This window comes from Glandiceps talaboti, chromosome 4 (genome assembly GCF_964340395.1).
Source record: "Glandiceps talaboti chromosome 4, keGlaTala1.1, whole genome shotgun sequence".
In the NCBI taxonomy this organism is placed as follows: Eukaryota; Metazoa; Hemichordata; class Enteropneusta; family Spengelidae; genus Glandiceps; species Glandiceps talaboti.
This window is the reverse complement of record NC_135552.1, coordinates 28,724,681-28,744,485: the sequence shown is the minus strand read 5'-3', so window position 1 is coordinate 28,744,485 and position 19,805 is coordinate 28,724,681. Positions and strand designations below refer to the sequence as shown.

General features: G+C 37.2%; 1 protein-coding gene across 1 annotated transcript; it reads left to right on the top strand.

Annotated features, from left to right (window-relative positions):
* The first annotated feature begins 1,244 nt into the window (after positions 1 to 1,244).
* Positions 1,245 to 8,143, top strand: LOC144434446 (organic solute transporter subunit alpha-like). Its single transcript, XM_078122893.1, has 7 exons — positions 1,245 to 1,329; positions 4,560 to 4,714; positions 5,402 to 5,475; positions 5,705 to 5,863; positions 6,313 to 6,424; positions 6,918 to 7,170; positions 7,727 to 8,143. The coding sequence occupies exons 1-7, from the start codon at positions 1,245 to 1,247 to the stop codon at positions 7,981 to 7,983; spliced, it is 1,095 nt and encodes a 364-aa protein (XP_077979019.1). The 3' UTR covers positions 7,984 to 8,143.
* The last annotated feature ends 11,662 nt before the right edge of the window (positions 8,144 to 19,805 follow it).

The following is a 19,805-nucleotide window of genomic DNA, read 5'->3' as shown; positions in this document are numbered from 1 at the left end:
CTACTAAGTGCTAGTACCTCACAAATTGAAGATGAATGACTCCTTGATATCAGCGACTGTCTCACTATCAACATTGAGTTACTGTTCTAGCAGAGAGGTTATGCCCAATAGCTGACAATTTAGTTTGAGAACTATTCGTTGTCAGTTTGACAGAACTATAGAAATATACTCTCTGCAAACATTACTGTCTGTAATCTATTGTATGGTTGGATTAATCAAAACCTGATTAAACATTCATTTATGAATGTTACTTGATTTACTGTTCTTGTATGTAGCTCTTGTCGAAAAACTATACATACATACATACATACATACATACATACATACATACGTAATCCATTTTAGTTCTCAATTCATTCCATTGAATATACATTTTAACCATCAAACAGACAGACAGACAGGCATATATGAGTGAATGTGGGTTAATTATAAACATTTTTTGGTTGTGTACATGATTTAAGGAAGAATAACCAGATCTTTCGACCTTCATTCAAATCAGATTCAAAATCTAAATCTAAACCTAGTTTGGTTTTAAAATTTAAACTTTTTTTTTAAAAAACATGTTAACCTGGGCTTTAACACAATTCTTTGACCTCTATGGTCTGTTAGTGTGTGTTCCATTGAATCGATTGAAGATCTAGGTTTATTTGCTTTTTGCTAACACGGGTCATAGTTGTAAACACAGAGAGGGTAGCTTTGTAAACACCGTACAGTGAAATCCACAAACCGTCACTACTTGTATGTGATAAACGTGACAGAAACATTGCCGAATAAATTCAATTAAATTTCATCTTAAGTTCCTACTGTAAGATAACAACTATGTGACTCATTGCAAAGAGGGTCAACTTTATCTGATAAATCAGAAATGAAAATGGTCGATTAAGTTTTACCCGCCGTCAAATGAGACAAGGGACATCTCTTAGGTCAAGATTATTTCTTTCTAAACTGATAATTCAATATCGTTCCGTTCTCTGTTCATATTTAAAGGGTTGTTTGGTTAGGCTTCAATACGTTTGGAGAACTTGCGGTCTCAACAGTGCGAGACCCTAGACTATTGTTTTCTCAGTTTTGGTCTTTGCTGACGTCACATTTCTGTCCTTGCAGACGGATATCCGCTGCCCCCTTTCTTGAAGGATCAAATTTTTCATTTGCAATTGACAGTTTAGTGGTCGTTTTGACTATATAAAACCATGCAAGTTGCTCTTCGTTGCAGACTCGACTGTTCCACTACAGTACTCTCCAAGATGGCCGATAACACATCGGACTTGCGTGAAAACGAATCCCTTCCTTGTGCCGATTATATCCCCTATGCCAACGAAGTTATTCCCGGTAAGTTATTTTCGAGGTATACCTAGATACTTAGTTCATTTTTTAAAGTTCCTAACTCTATGATTATACAACAACAACTGTGCATTTTATATCTATCGAACTTTAATAGATAATAACGCCGTTGGCTTCAGTACGTAGTATTTGAAAGTAATGTCAACTGGAGGTCAGACTGGCCCTCAAATTGAAAGCCGATAATTCCAGTTTCAAGTTTTACTATTTGGATGTTGTTGTAAAATGGAAACACTCTTTTTCGTTCCAGAATTTCCTTTTTTGAGATTTTAGGTGCTTCAGTTAAGTTTGGTATCTGCCATGAATTTTATTGGTAGTTTGGCTTTCAGTTCAACTTTTTCCTTACACGCTAAGGACATGATAATGAAAGTATGTCCGTCCATAGCAAGACGGGCAGCCAAGGAGTCTTATGACCAATTTCATGTAAGCTCGCCGATAAGCGTATATTACAAATGTTGGTTAATACAACATTGTTGGTAGATAAGGACAATACCTGCCGACTCTTTATAAATGAAAACAAAATTATACAAATAATTGTAACACACTGTGATTACTACAAGTCTTCGAAGTCTGTAAACATGTGTCATTTTAAACTTTTATGTAGTCGACTGCAATGGGTCGGGTAGTAACGAAGCGACGTATCACAATTTGTATTGGGTCAGCATGACGACGAAGTGTTGTCTTTATCTACTACCAATTTTGTATGAACCAAGATACAAAATATATTCGTAATACATGTAGTACTAATACGCGCTTTTTCGACAAGGTTGGTGAAATTGACAGTAAAATGATAACACGGCAGTCAGCATCTTGAGTATCCATGGAGTCATATAGTAGTCGGAATCCTTTCAGTAGTCTAGATGGACAGTAAGTCACGAACGTCAAAAACCTAACATCTGACTGACAACAAATTCTTGTTTCTATCACAAGTTATCAAATACCCTTACAAATTTCCACACCAGGCGGTAACAGTCACGTGCACTAGTTTAGCTTAACTGATGGATAAAAACACAAACGAAATACACTAAGATAGTCAATAATTACATATTCAGGTTTCCAAAAATATGACTTTTGTAAAGTTAGTTGCTCACCTCTTAGTGCGATAAAAACACGGTGAGACCACATTATATAAAGTTGCATAAATGTTAAATATCGATTTCAGTGAATTAGTAGACATTCGACAGTTAAAATACATAATTATGTTTTGCTAGTATAATTATAGAAAATTGCACTGATTTTGAAATTAAGTCAAGACATGCTGACGCATTGCTTCAAAGACTATTACCTTCATACTATGTACTATTTAGTGGATTCGTGGAAATATTCTCATCTCATACCGAAAGACCAAAAGAAACGACCTCTAAACACTTACTATTCCCCAAACGAAACAATCAGTTGCCCTCAAATTTATCGTAAAATTCAATCGTACAATCATAATACATTTTTGTCAACAAAAACAATATTTTGAATATTAACATGTCCATCTGACCGGATGTCTGGTGACCCTATAAATCCCTGAGACGAATCCTTGAAATTCTATAGATTATGACTTACTTCCCTAGCATCAAGGTAAACTCTCTGTGATATAGATGGGTCCAATCTGGCAACTGACCGACCACTTACAACTGCTCATTCATGTAAAGGTCAAGGGGTCATTCATTCGGGATCAACCTAACATACCATTCTCACGTTCAAGCTCGGGGCATTTACCGTACACAACTCTCAGTTGCTAGATAAGCAATAAATTTAAGAAGTAGGCACAGGAATCAAATACGAGTCTTCTACTGTGCCACTACGCTTCGCCACGCCGAACCGCACCACACCACACCACACCACACCACACCACACCACACTACACTACACCACACCACACCACACCACACCACACCACATCCCCTCACAGCACATCACATCACATCACATCACATCACATCACATCACAACACAACACAACACAACACAACACAACACACCACGCCATTACCATACCACAATTGGTTGAGCAGTGTATACGTCCTATGTCGTACCCCCATAGACCATACACGAAAGGTGTATGGTTGCATACTCACAGTAGCGTGGTGTCCACACTCTTCTGTAAACGATGGACTTTAGTGACTTAACTGAGTATAATTCCAGGCTACATACTAGCAGTGAAATAACCGATTTGTTTAGTTAATGCCATTAGGCTACAGGTTGAGGTATATAGGTATTAAAATATAACCCTGTACACTTGTGTACATACTCACATACACGCCATTGAGAATCCCTCGTTGACATATACGTATGCTACCACTATCAAAGAAGACGTAGGTTTTAGTTTTGCGAAAAAAATCAAAATATTGTGTTTGAACGGTATCTTAGTCAATCACGAAGAAACTCGTAGAAAACTCATCCATACAGGAGTATAATGAAGTAACATGTTTTAGGTATTAGAAAATAAACAACAACAAAATGGAGTAAGGTATCTGCCGAAGTATCGTGGTGAATCACTATTTGTTGTGATGTTTAGACAAGGAAGGACGGGTATCAGTCTTATCAGATATGGACGTCGCGTCACAGTGACACACATACATGTATCTGACACTCATCCTTTAATTGCTTGTTGTCAGACAGAATCAAATGTGTGTATGGGTTATCTGAGGTGAAACATAGTACATGTAATACTTCTGATACATAACCCATTGCTGTATTAAGTACATCTCTAACTTGGTGAGCTTGGAATTCCACCCATGTGATTTTGTCGAGACGAGAATAAGTCTAACGTCACGACTGTCTGACCGCAATGAGCAGCCAGGTCTTTACAATTCTACTATCAGGTTGAGATTTCTATCATTCAGTATCATTTTCTTGGATATGTATCAGCTATCTGTATATTGTTTATCACCATTAATAACCACTTTATATAGAAACTACACACTTCTAGTATTGACTATGCAAGACTTATACATACACATTACCTAATGAAGGATAAAGCAATTCCTTGCGTTTACATGCGTGTCTGTGTGGTTGTGTATGCATGTATGTGTATATGAGAGAGAGAGAGAGAGAGAGAGAGAGAGAGAGAGAGTGTGTGTGTGTGTGTGTGTGTGTGTGCGTGTGCGTGTGTGTGTGTGTGTGTGCGCGTGTATAAAATTACTTGTTTTATTTTGTTATGAATATTTTCGACTACCTACTTCGTTTAACTGCCATTAAACTCCATATCGTCTTCATTATCTGTACAGGTGCAACAACAGCACTGAGAGCAATCCTGGTTGTCGTACCAGTTCTAGCAGTCATCAGTGTAGCACTCTTCTTCGAGGCCGTGTATTACTTACGTAACAAAATACCAACCAAACTGAGGAGAAACAAACTCATCTGGGTCATTGGTGTTTATCCAGTGAGTATATAGCCTATTATTGGTGTTAAAAATTCAAATAGCTAGCTAGTTGATTGGTTGGCTGGTGGGTGGGTGGGTGGGTGGGTGGGTGAGTGAGTGAGTGAGTGAGTCAGTGAGTCAGTGGGTTGGTTGGTTGGTTGGTTGGTTGATCGGTTGTTTTGTTAGTTAGTTAGTTAGTTAGTGAGTGAGTGAGTGAGTGAGTGAGTGAGTGAGTGAGTGAGTGAGTGAGTGAGTGAGTGAGTGGGTTGGTTGGTTGGTTGATCGGTTGTTTTGTTAGTTAGTTAGTTAGTTAGTTAGTTAGTTAGTTAGTTAGTGAGTGAGTGAGTGAGTGAGTGAGTGAGTGAGTGAGTGAGTGAGTGAGTGAGTGAGTGGGTGGGTGGGTGGGTGGGTGGGTGAGTGAGTGAGTGAGTGAGTGGGTGGGTGGGTGGGTGGGTGGGTGGGTGGGTGGGTGGGTGGGTGGGTGGATCAGTCAGTCAGTCAGTCAGTCAGTCAGTCAGTTAGTCAGATGGTGTTAATCTTAATACATAATACACATGAAACTAAGACAATGCTCACCATAATTTAAAGTCGTCCATTGCTTAATTTCTGACCAGTTTTTCTCTGACATACCAGTAGTTTGATGCAAGCAGTACAAATGACGAAACGATGACGTGAAACTCAAAATCTGAACCTTTCTTTCTGCATCAGGTATTCAGCGTCACGTCATGTATAGGATTATTCATACCACGTGCTACGTTGCTGACCAACTTCACAGCCTCTATGTAAGTTTGGTTTCCATGATTTTCTGTGACAGTGGAAGCAGTGTTATAGAGCAATCAAAAGAAGTTTAATGTATGAATCTCCGCTTATTTTCTGATTAGTAGAATATTTCCATATAGTGAAGATTTAAAACGTGATTTCGCTCCTTCCATCTATACAAGATTTCTTCTCGCGTCATCAGTGTTGTCTACTACGTAATCAATATTGTGTATTAATTGTTTACGTCCACAGATACCTGTCAATCACTTTGTACATGTTCTTAATGTTAATCGTTGACTACTTTGGTGGCTCCGATGCTATGTACCATACCATGAACAATCAAGAAGTCAACTTGAACGAACCACCACTCCTTGCTTGCTGTGTTTGTCTTCCAAAGATCAGAGTTACCCCGTAAGTTTTTAGCTTTATGTAATTTATAGTCGTCCATTGCTCATTCCTTTACGGCGTCATGAAAAAAGGGCTTGCAATCTTCACTTCAAGGCTAAATAATATGAATCTCAGACCACTATAGTGTCTGAGACTAAATGCACCACAAAGTGAAAACTCAAAACGAGGTATTGGACCAGGTTATCAAAGATGGTATCTTGACACGTGAATAAACAAAAATCAGAGGCTCGCATCATCAAATGACTTCATTAAAAAAGAGAAAAAAGATAACAACTATCGTTATGTATTACAAATTTCAAAATGATTCCTCGAGGTTGGTCTGGTAGGCTCAAACTATTTCGATGAATGATTGTTTTGGATTAAAATTCAAACGTTGCCAACACACATATTTATAACTTTTATACCAGTAAACGTATTAATGCTAGGATTATGAATGTGTTCATCATCTTTAGGTCTAACGGTCCGTGGCTCAGAAGACTTGTCCTCCAAAACGCCTTACTTCGACCCTTGATTTTATTCATTGCCGTTGTTCTGTGGTTAGATGGAAGGTATTTACCCGGCAAGGTAAGGAGATTTCAATTTAATTTCACTAAATTTATTTCATGAAAACTTCACAGTAATGCTATTCTCAAGATCTATACACTTCTCTCGGTAGCTAATATAAGTACCAACCCCATCCTCTTTCCAACTGCTTTACCTTCGGCAGTAAATATACATTTTGAAAGTTCAGTTTCATTGCGTGTTTGATTCATACCTGATGTAATCAAAGAATTTGTGACCCTTGAGATTGTCAGAACTTACCCCCCCCCCCCTCCGCCGCCGCCGCCTTGATTTTTTGACCAATGTGTCATAGTCTCATCAGAACTCAACCAAAGATATACAGTCTTTAAGTATGACAGCAGTATATAATTTTTGTATTATGAAAAAAAACTTTCGACTGCCAATATTTAATCTGCCTATAATTAATCACACTCTCGACCACTTCCAATGTTTGTTTCAATTTGATTTTATCTTAATTTTCACCATGTTGTGATATATTTTTCTGTTTATATATCAGATGGGGCCAAATGAGCCTTATTTGTGGTTGAGTGTACTGTCTATTATTTCGACGATTACTGCCATGCAGACGTTAGGTATCATTCATGGAGCTTCCAAGGTCACACTCAAAGATTATAAAATTACATTCAAGTTCGTGACCATCCAGTGTACATTAATTTTTGGCAACATTCAACTGGGTTTACTGACTATACTTTCCAACGTGGGCATCATTCCATGTCGAGATCCTTTCAATACTCAGGCAAGGGTTTACAGTAAGTTTCGACTATATATTAAATTTTATACCAACTTTGCTGTCACACACACACACACACACACACACACACACACACACACACACGCACGCACGCACGCACGCACGCACAAACACACACACACACATACATACATACATACATACATACATACATACATACATACATACATACACACACACACATACATACATACATACATACATACATACATATATACATACATACATACATACACACACATACATACATACATACATACATACATACATACATACATACATACATACACAAATACATACATACATACATACATACATACATACATACATACACACACATACATACATAAATACATACATACATACACACACACATACATACATACATACATACATACATACATACATACATACATACATACATACATACATACATACATAATAATTAATCTATTGTACTTCTCCATTCGTTCCATCGAATGTGCATATTTTCACCTGACAATATCATTTGTAGGAATGTAGAAATATATTTGTTATTTGTCTACTTTTTTCAGATATCTACAACGTGTTGGTCATCTGCGAATTTTTCATTCTTGCAATTTTCTCACGTATTCTCTTCCGCACACGTAACATGGGGAACAGCGATCACGTGATTCCACCGGAGAAAGCCATCGAGGAAGGACTAAAACCAGTGGCTTACACAGTGAAAAACGACAAAAACTACACAGGGGAGAATGAGAAAGGTTACGAAAATCAAGTCATGGCTGATATTATTGCAAGCGACCAAAATGCAAACAAAGGTACCTCCTAAACGGTGAACCACACTGACGACAATAAAGTGTCAAATTCTTGACGTGCAAGAAATAGCAAAAAGACGATATCTTTGATACCAAAGAGAGTTCTCGTGTCTGCGACTTTGAAATAAAGGCAACGTCGACGACGACAACAACAACAACAACAACAACAATAATAATAATAATAATAATAATAATAATAATAACAACAACAACAACAACAACAAACAAATAAACAAACAAACAAACAAGGTCTTAAGCAAATACTAATGTTACTCTACAATTTCTATAATATACAGACCATTGACGTATTAATTTGTATACTATATATAGTGTCTCAGTTCTATATCTGTCCATGGAAGTCTTTTTGTAGCCATGTCGAAAGTTTGACACTTAAATAGCTGGAATCGAAATATCTTACAAACAGTGTCACTCTGAAGAGAATGACATTCCTGGCTGACTGGAAATCCCAAATATAGTGAAGACACACCCGACTGGCAAGGGTTGTCAGTTTTCGATTTATGTAGACATTACAACTGCTATATCATCGTATTGAAGAGGCTATCATTTATTGGAAAGAAATAATAGTGGTACATTTTGATCTCAAATAGTTCTACATTTTGCTGAACATTTCAAAAAGCCTGATGACATCCGTAGTAACCTTATGAGAATACATATTCTACCAAGTTCCTGTGGGTAGTATGAATAGATTTACATTGTACATGTACCACTGCCATTGTTTTACGACGATGGTCAGGTCTGATTATATTTTTTTGACGGTTGTTCATCTCACAACATACAAGTACCTGCCCATTACAGTGTATACACTATCTTGATCTCGACGTCAACCTCCTATGTGAAGGTTGAAGCTAGAATGTGTAACATACAATGTGTACATAGCTGTAAAATGACATTATTTGGAATCACGTTCCCGCGATTTTTATAAAGGCTAAGATCAAGGCGGGTTTATAGATTGTTGTTATATTATCTTTTGTACAGTACTCATATTCATCATTTATTCACATCTTATATTTCTTCAACTTGTGTTGTAAAGCTGACAGGAAATAATCATGGTATAAAAAATTTAAGTTTTGCAAAGGAAATAAATGATATTCGTTTACAAGTTATCGTTGAGTGAGAATTTCATCACCTCTTCAGTATCAAATATTTTCCCCATTTGAGCAAAAATGTCTGTTTTATCTGTAACTTTTCGGTGGTTTTTAAATTCAATTTTTTAAAAATGACAACATATTACTCAATTTTTATTTGGGAAAAATATGTGAAATAGAGTTGAAATACTTGCAACCGAGACATTGATAGCCCCAAGTTCAGCCACTGTATGTTCGTTGGCTGATACCTTTTGCCAATAATATACATGGTGTCAGTAAAAGCTAAGTTTACGTATGTAATATGTTGTCATTTTTAAAAATTTTAATTTAAAATCTAAAAATTGTGCAAGCAGAGACATTCCATCTTCCATCAAAAGGTTGTGAAGCAGAATCTTTCCCTGTAGTCTCAACGGTATTATTTCAGGTTTGATTGACTCGTCCGTCGGGTGTCTTCGGATCTGAGGCTATCTGACGCTGAATATGACGCTACCTGAATCTGAATCTGAATCTGACACCAACTTTATACTCGTGCCGTCAGTTCCTCATGGTTAGTAAATCATTGGAACTAGTCATCAACCAAGTGCACTATAAACATGCGCAGATAGGCTGCGTAGACTAATGTCCAGACAGCTGCAGTGTATTGGCACTGTGTTGTATTACATGTGGCAACACAATGTGAATCAAATTTATTACTTTTGTGTGATCAGTTGTCTACATTTTTATTAATCATATTTACGAGAAAGACCTTTCCATTCAGGTTCCCATCCCTTTTAGGGAATTCTTATGTGTTTCATCACAGCATCGATCATGCAGGTAAAAGGTGAACATCGTGTGCTAGGGTCATGAAGGAAACTTGGATATAAAATCACTCAAAAGTGATTATGAAATGAATTGAAAATTTTCATTCAAAGTATGAAGGCTAGCACAAACCATGAAGGCACGATTGACGGTACTCGAAGTCACCAAATAAATGACTATATGTATCTACTTCATCAAAACAATTCTACAAGTTTTTCTTCTTGAACTTGGAAGCTGCAGTTTGTCGTTAGACTGATCTCAATATTTTCTCTTTCCCTCCTTCCTCTCAGCCTCCGTCCCCTCCCTTCTCTCTCGGTATGTCTCTGTCTGTCTGTCTATCTGTCTGTCTGTCTGCTAAGTTGTCTGTCCGACTATCTGCCTCTGTTTCTGTGTCCGTTGGTCTGTCTTTCTGTCTCTGTTCCCAGCCTCTCTCTTTGTCTGTCACTCCGTCGCTGTCTTTGTCTGTAGCTCTGATTCTCTGACTTCCCCATCCTCATGTGTCTGCCTGCCTGTCTGTCTGTCTGTCTGTCTGTCTGTCTGTCTGTCTTTGTCTCTGCCTCTGTTTGTCTGTCGACTTTCAATATGTTTGTCTCTCTCGCTGCCTCTCTGTCTCTCCCGGACTATGTCTCTATGTATGTATGTATGTATGTATGTATGTATGTATGTATGTATGTATGTATGTATGTATGTATGTATGTATGTATGTATGTATGTATGTGTGTGTGTGTGTGTGTGTGTGTGTATGTATGTATGTATGTATGTATGTATGTATGTATGTATGTATGTATGTATGTATGTATGTATGTATGTATGTATGTATGTATGTATGTATGTATGTATGTATGTATGTATGTCTCTCTCTCTCTACCCCCCCCCCCCCCCCAATGTAAATCATATTAGTTACACTATATCTTCATTGCGACCTTTCATACTCTGTCCACTCCTCACATATTCACCTTTGGCTGTCACTTTTCAAGTATCAGCTGATGTCAATGAAGGTCAATATGAAGGCCAGAAATTTTGAATCTGGTCGACTTAATTGCATTATTATTACAAAAATTATTACCCTTGGCGGTTAGTATTAATAGAAATATCGTATTATAAATCAATGTGTGACCACGTCGAGTGGTCGTGATATCACTTGCCCATGGTCAGTAAAGGAATTTTATAACACGTAAATCATTTCGCCAGTAGCTTACTAAAATTATTAAAGTAGTGGAGGGTCATAGTCCGATAACCTAAGGGAAAGATGCTATAAAAAATGAAAATTTACATATATGATAGATTCAACTTTGTCCACACTGAAATTTACTATTTATATTGAATATTCGACAAATATAACATTATTGTCCGTCCAGCACTCACAGCTGAAGACGACCTGTGGAATCTACAGGTAAGTCACTATACTTCCTTGACATTTTAACCACACATCATCTTGTAATCCTTACTTGGATTTTTTGAATAGTGTGCACGAGCCTGGATTTCCCAACCTACAATAAGGGAACATTTTTGAAAATGTTTCTTTTTTAAAAAACCAAGGCAGTGGATCGTACCTGATTGAGTTGTGCTGGTTTGGTTTCAAATTTGCTCAAGTTAGAGAAACAGCAGAACCTTCTTGAAGAACGTGCATGCATATCTGCCGGACACGTACAGAAGCGAGCTTTGCGTAGATTTGCAGCCTTCGATTCGACAGAAAATAACAAAAATGACCTGGAACAGCGAAATTGAATATAATAAAGAACAACGAGTTTGCGATGGGACTTGTAGCTTACATGATGCAGAAAAATAAATAGGCAAGAATTCGTCAACACAAAACAAAAATAACAAATTGACATTCCAACTTCGACGTTCAAAGATGCTGGTGAAGCTTACAGTGCTATATACATAGGATTGTCAAGTTATAAAAGAAGGTCTAACCACCGCTTCATTGGTATTTGATTTAGCCTTCATAGACCTACAAAGACTGATCTCCCTTATCAATTTTAGTATAAGGCCTAAGAAAAAAAAAATTGTTTGGTTCAGGTTACAGGACCCCACCTAGTTTTTCACTGCCGACCCTAAACCTAAATTACATATTCGAGAAAAAAATAATTGAAATCGCGAAAATTGTGAAGTTTCGCCAAAATTAGTGGATGCAGAAACTGATATTATCAATTTTAACTTTGATAGAGGAAGATTTCCCAGCCAAATTCTAACACACCGGTCACTGCCAAAGCAATCTCACCAGTAATCATACAAATTGGCAGCTTTAATAGAACGACACTGAGAAATTTCCACTGTATGATACTACAGTCTTAGTACCCACACCCTGGAAGCTCTCGATATAATTTTTATACATAATACGTTGTTAACATTGTTTGACTTCTTGGTTCATTTTCACTGTTCATTTAACTTTTCTATTCTTATTAATGTTGGATTTTATATCACTTTCTAACCCCCCCCCCCCCCGGAAATCGAATAGTGCCATTGGTCAGTAAAACCATTTGAGTTGTGGCTGTGAAAGTTATTTGTCCCTTCAAAATGTCATGGAAACTATAGCAAAGAAGCTTTCCCGAGTACTCGCTCGAAAAAACACCGTTCTATTGTATATAATCTATTTCAGTACTTTGGTCCGTTTTAAGAACTATATTATAAATTATAATCGCTAATATTTTCTGGTATATTTTGGGTATCTATTTTCTTAGCAAATATGAGAAATTTTATAGAACGATCTTCAAGTTTTGGTTATCTCTTTCAACACTTACACTTTACAAGTGAAAATACTGTAAAACAATAAAACCCCAAAATAACTCAAAGGGCGTTCGTTGTACATGAACTTCCACATTATATTACAAAATAAATATATTTGCCTATCGCACTGGCAATATCAGAATGACTTTCCTTTGAGCCCAACAGCAAAAAGCTGGTACTGACTGAGTACTGGGTATAAGGCATTGTACCGTTGACAACACACATGTCAAAATAAGCCAGAATAAAAACGCCAATAAAATGAAGTATAACTAACAAAGAACCATACACGACTTTTAAGTCATATACAGCAGGTCACAATAACAAAAAACAGTTTGTTTATCTACATGCTTCTTTGATACTAGTATTTTTTGGAGGTCATGCAGTTGACATGAAAGTGCCACCCAAGTTGTTTGAATAGGATGTACAAACCTAATGTACTTCCATCGATCCAACATGTAGGAAGGGACATTCAGTTTGTGTGCTAGGTTTGCTAATGAGTTTAATGCTGGATAGTCCAAAACATGTTGTTGTGATCATTGGTTTGTGTCTTGTCGAAATCATCTAATGGTGGTTAGTGAATGGCGATTTCGTCAGTATTTTTCATCCCGACTCAAACATTATTATAACTGTTCATAATCTTTATGCTAAGGTGACTGTAAATCAACTTTAGATGATAATTCGGCTATATTGCACTGTCCTATAATTCGGCAAGTTTAAAAAAATTTGATTGCACCTGTACAATTTATAGCTTTGGGATTTATGGCGAGATATGAGGCTATACACCGTGGCAATTTGTCGATTGCCTTCAACAAGGCCAGAGACAGTTGTGACAGTTATGATATCTCTATTAATACCAATGACCCTGTAACTGTCTTGATGACATTGAAGGTATAATTGGCGAATAGAGGCTATATCCATCACCCGGGCATACCTGAGTGAGTTCGCACCGATATGTTCCGTTCGGACGTTCGTTGTCGCGTCAGGGGTGGTGATGATTGGGGTACGGTGTCAAGTCAATGGTTTGTCGTCGTATACTTTTTGTTGTAAACATTTCACCCCTCCTGTCTCTGAAAACCACCACACTCACCAACTTGCATAACCCGACTTTAACTGGTATTTCGTGATGAGCATACCATGACTACAGTATACCATGACTACAAGGGAACGATATCAGAAAAAATATCATGACTGCCATATCTAGACCACATGTGAGAGATTCTCGAGTTACAACATAGTGAGAAACATATATAGAGTGAAGCCCTTTAATGTTGTGAAGATATATGATGACAATTGCTTTCATAAGTACGTATATTCTTCCTCGCCTCTCTAAGATCACTAACACCCCCCCCCCCACCACCACCACAGATCATTAACCCCCCCCCTCCTCATGCCTAATGCCTAGCAACCCTTGCTTGAAGATCATGGTGTTACTGGAGCAATACATTACTTTTTGACCTTGACATACGCAATTAGTACATATCTGACAAAACAAAGGATAATATAACAAATAGTACGTCTTGATATGTAAGAAAATATCAAAGCAAAACAGGCCTCAAAGTATAAAAGAGTGAGCCTAAGTGCACAAGATTACTGAGACAAAAAGTGAATAAAGCAGCATAGCTAAGGGTTGCTTAGGTCAGACTGATGGCAGTGATTTAAGATAAAAAGAGGGAGGGACTTCAAAATAGTAGGATTTGAAAAGATATGGAAGAAAAAATCACAAAGACTAACACGCGAAAGCTTCTGGACAAAAAAAAATCCGACACATACGGAGAAAATGGAATAAACCCGAAACAATAGCAGCTGTTCTGATTACCATTTTGAGTCACGTGACTGGACATAAGCTATAATTAGTATGATCGATAGGGCCTACTGAGGCAGTTCTGCAAAGCCTGAGCGAACGTCTTGGCCAGAAACACTTTACTGTTTATTCATATTATATATATATATATATATATATATATATATATATATATATATATATATATATATATATATATATATATATATATATATATATATATATATATATATATATATATATATATATATATATATATATATATATATATATATATATATATATAAATATATGAATAAACAGTAAAGTGTTTCTGGCCAAGACATTCGTATATATAACTCCTATAAAACTTTCAACAGTGTCTTCGTCACTGATCTGTCAAATTGACAATGCGTTCTTTTTTCTCCTCTAGAAACCCTCTCAGAAAGGGAAATAAAGAAGAAGGAGAAGAAGAAGAAGAAGAAGACGACGACGACAGAGAAATGGCGGATAATTCAACTTGTGCGGAAAACGTCCCGTATTCCTGGGAATTCTTGGAAAGTATGTCAGACAATATCATTGTAATAGAGTGTTGTGTCGATCTTCAAGCTTAGTAAATCTGCCCGTCTTGTATATATATATATTAGACAACCAGAATTAATATAAGGATTCAATATGGCGCCGGTTAGAGAAGTTAAGATTATTGCTATAATGAAAAGTAGCATGTGTCCACATCGACTCTTACCCGAAAATAAGCAATTTCTCCCCGTAAACCTTGGAAAGGGTTATTGTGTCTTCAAATGCAGTATGGTCTCGGGAGAGGAAAGTCCAGAAATGTCTCAGAATTGATCTTGAACACGTCTCGATCCAAAGACTACAAGTGCTACGCTAGGTGTACGGCTAATAAGCGTATTAGACCTGTGTAATTTTCTATGTCGATTTGTCGACAAAATATTTCGGGGTACGCTCTGAAATGTGAATTGCTTTTGTACAGTGTAAATCTCACATCATATTATATTATAACATTGTGGTTAAAGTTAGATTTATGTTCTGAAGAATGCATGAGCATGCATACAACTGACCTGTACTTTTTCAAATGAACATTTACTGCGATCGGCTGTGGGACGTGACATCATGAGATTTCAAACCAGTCACATTTATAGATAGATGCACGACGTGATTGTCTTGTGAGAGTCGTGTGATGTGAAAGGTTCATGGTATGTCAAATGAATTTGCAAATGTGTGAAGCCGTAAATTATCATCGTAAACTAAACTGCAAATGGACGTCAGTATGTATGTATGTATGTATGTATGTATGTATGGATGTATGTATGTATGCCTGTTTGTCTGTTTACTCTTTGTGTGTCTGTGTGTACATAATTGTCCGCACATCTATTTGCTTATCTGTCCGTACATCTGTTTGGATACTAGTTCATGCATCGGTTTGCTTGTTGTATTTCATTTCAATACACTAAAAATCGTAAATAAGTGCAACGACGATGTTTAATAGTAAATTAAACTTACCACAGTAGATCAACTATCATACAGTACAAAATATGTCAATCTGATCTCTGAACTGGACGATCTAGAGCCTACTCTTAATCAGATCGAAACAGTATTGGTGCAAAAATAAATTATGAGGTTAATTTTGACAAATGATCGAAAGCAGTCTATTCATGTCCAACAGATAAATACCTAGTGTGTACAAACGTGCCGATTTCGTAATTAATTGTATTTCTTGGGACATTCTAGTAGGCTGAACCGTCTGTAAAAATCCAAATATGTCATTTAGGGCTTTTGCCTTCTGTGCATACAATATCATGTTGGAACGACAACATTTTGATTTTGAAGAGTTGTCCCGTACCAGAATTATGAAGAAACAGGTTTATTGTGCATCACATCTCAATGTTCTAACGACTGATGTCATTGGCTGGAAGCGAATCACGTGGTACTTTTTGTTGTTGTTAAACGAAGCTTGAACACTTCGAACTTCTGATTCAAACGACGAAGTTTTCACAATGTTTAAAATATTTAATATGTTAATGACTTACTAACACTAAGTGTATTCCTTTTCTTTCTATTTTTGACAGTGGTACATTTGCGTCATAAAATATTGCTATTGATAGCTGTTATTTTAACAACGATGACAACCCTAATGTTTTTTGAGGGCACTTACTATCTAGTGAAAAAATATCCACACAAACAGCGAAGAAATAAAATGGTCTGGGTTATTGGAATACCCATGGTAAGTAGACAAGTTTGACAGTGAGTGAGTGAGTGAGTGAGTGAGTGAGTGAGTGAGTGAGTGAGTGAGTGAGTGAGTGAGTGAGTGGACGGGTAAGTGAGTGAGTGAGTGAGTGAGTGAGTGAGTGAGTGAGTGAGTGAGTGGGTGGGCGGGTAGGCGAGTGAGTGAGTGAGTGAGTGAGTGAGTGATTGAGTGAGTGAGTGAGTGAGTGAGTGAGTGAGTGAGTGGGTGGGTGGGCGGGTAGGTGAGTGAGTGAGTGAGTGAGTTGTTGTTGTTGTTGTTGTTGTTGTTGTTGTTGTTGCTGTTTCTTTATTCCTCCTCAAAGAGAAGAGTTACAACTCAGTTCGCAAATATACAAAAAACAAAATAATAAATAAATATGTATAGAGTGCATGACTTCATTAGTCAGTTAAACGATAAACTTAAGAATTTTATCTTGAATATTTCCTATTTGTTCGGTTGCTGAAATTTATATTTACTGTCTTCTAAAAAATTGACAGTAAGAAATAAGAGTGTGACGAGACATCATAATCCAATCAAAAGTCTAAGCATGTGTCTATAAGCTTATAGACTATATCTTGAAATATTTCCCATTCGCCTGGTTGCTGAAAGTGTTTTTTGCTAACTTCTAAAATACTGATAGTAAAATCAACTTCATTTAAGTTGTACAAACGTACAGCAAAGTTAACGTTGATATTATCAAACATAGTTGACCAGAAAATGTCTCTTTGTACAGCCGTATTACGACATGAAGTCAATAAATGAGTTGGCATTTAGAACATTCAGTTTGTCCTAAAGAGGCTAGGATTTTCATTATTTTGTAAACTATTGGCCTGTAACGGTCAGTCAGTCAGTCAGTCAGTCAGTCAGTCAGTCAGTCAGTCAGTCAGTCAGTAAGTCAGTCAGTCAGTCAGTCAGTCAGTCAGTCAGTAAGTCAGTCAGTCAGTCAGTCAGTCAGTCAGTAAATATCTGAACTAATAGCACTTCATTCGTTTCATACTCCATTACTGAACAAGTACAAAACGAATGTTAATCCAGTATACTGCCAGTTACTGGTGCATGTGTATGTATGTGCACCGAAATATAGACCATGTTCTCGAGCGAATGCGTTCCAAGTAAGGTTTTTGTTTTTCAAGATACCTGAAATACACAAATATAGTATGATATACAATAAATATATTTCTATACATAAAACAAACAGTGCAAATATATCACGTGACATCTTCAGTCATTGAAGTACCGATGTATAATGACGACAGGAGGTCGAATTATCTGCAATGTTAACATTTTGTTGTCCGTCTTTCCCTTGCTATCTCTTTGTCTCTCAATCTATTTCCCTTTCCCTGCCTCTTTGTCTTCACTATGCCTCCGTCCCTCTTCCTCAAACCATACTCCCTCTCTGTCTCTCCCTCCATCCCCTCCTCTCTCTGTCTCTCCCTCCCTTCCTCTCAATCTGTATCTCTTTCTCTTTTTTTCACTATGCCTCTCTCTCTCTCTCTCTCTCTCTCTCTCTCTCTCTCTCTCTCTCTCTCTCTCTCTCTCTCTCTCTCTCTCTCTCTCTCTCTCTCTCACACACAGATATTTTCGTTATGTTCATGTATCAGTCTGTTTGTACCACGTGCAGCGAGATTCATGAAATTCCCGGCAGATATGTAAGTTCACATACAGTCTATGTATACACAGCAATAGTTCTATTTATGGCTAATAACCTGATAACAATTTTACTTACGAAAACGGCAAACATACAATACATGTATACCTTCTTGCTAAACTTTAAAAATCTTTATTCGAGTAATACACTTATTTTAGGAAAGGTTTGCATTGTATACTTGAATATGTAGTGGTTCTTTGAAATGGGTAGTACGCGAAATAAATATGTAAGAAATCCAATAAAACAACTGTTACATTAACAAACGGACAGACAGACAGACAGACAGACAGACAGACAGACAGACAGACAGACAGACAGACAGACAGACAGACAGACAGTACACGGTGTGGGAGGAGGGTAATTGTAATATACGTATATGGTGTGGGAGGAGGGTAATTATGATATACGTACACGGTGGGGGAGAAGGGTAATTATAATATAAATACATGGTGTGGGAGGAGGGTAATTATAATATACGTACATGGTGTGGGAGGAGGGTAATTATAATATAAGTATATGGTGTGGGAGGAGGGTAATTATAACATATGTACATGGTGGGGGAGGAGGGTAATTATAATATAAGTATATGGTGTGGGAGGAGGGTAATTATAATATACGTACATGGTGTGGGAGGAGGGTAATTATAATATATGTACATGGTGTGGGAGGAGGGTAATTATAATATACATACATGGTGTGGGAGGAGGGTAATTATAATATACGTACACGGTGGGGGAGGAGGGTAATTATAATATACATACATGGTGTGGGAGGAGGGTAATTGTAATATATGTACATGGTGTGGGAGGAGGGTAATTATAATGTACGTACAAGGTGTGGGAGGAGGGTAATTATAATATACGTACATGGTGTGGGAGGAGGGTAATTATAATATACGTACATGGTGTGGGAGGAGGGTAATTATAATATACGTACACGGTGTGGGAGGAGGGTAATTATAATATATGTACATGGTGTGGGAGGAGGGTAATTATAATATATGTACATGGTGTGGGAGGAGGGTAATTATAATATACGTACATGGTGTGGGAGGGGGGTAATTATAATATATGTACATGGTGTGGGAGGAGGGTAATTATAATATATGTACATGGTGTGGGAGGAGGGTAATTATAATATACGTACATGGTGTGGGAGGGGGGTAATTATAATATATGTACATGGTGTGGGAGGAGGGTAATTATAATATATGTACATGGTGTGGGAGGAGGGTAATTATAATATATGTACATGGTGTGGGAGGAGGGTAATTATAATATACGTACAAGGTGTGGGAGGAGGGTAATTATAATATACGTACATGGTGTGGGAGGAGGGTAATTATAATATACGTACATGGTGTGGGAGGAGGGTAATTATAATATACGTACATGGTGTGGGAGGAGGGTAATTATAATATACGTACATGGTGTGGGAGGAGGGTAATTATAATATACGTACATGGTGTGGGAGGAGGGTAATTATAATATACGTACATGGTGTGGGAGGAGGGTAATTATAATATA

What these genes read in the sequence shown, in the direction of transcription:
- LOC144434446 (XM_078122893.1), top strand. Translation starts at nt 1,245, where the DNA reads ATGGCCGATAACACATCGGACTTGCGTGAAAACGAATCCCTTCCTTGT. An exon ending in GAAGGTATTTACCCGGCAAG is followed by an intron (nt 6,425 to 6,917) that starts GTAAGGAGATTT and finishes TTTATATATCAG; the next exon opens with ATGGGGCCAAATGAGCCTTA. An exon ending in TACTCAGGCAAGGGTTTACA is followed by an intron (nt 7,171 to 7,726) that starts GTAAGTTTCGAC and finishes TACTTTTTTCAG; the next exon opens with ATATCTACAACGTGTTGGTC.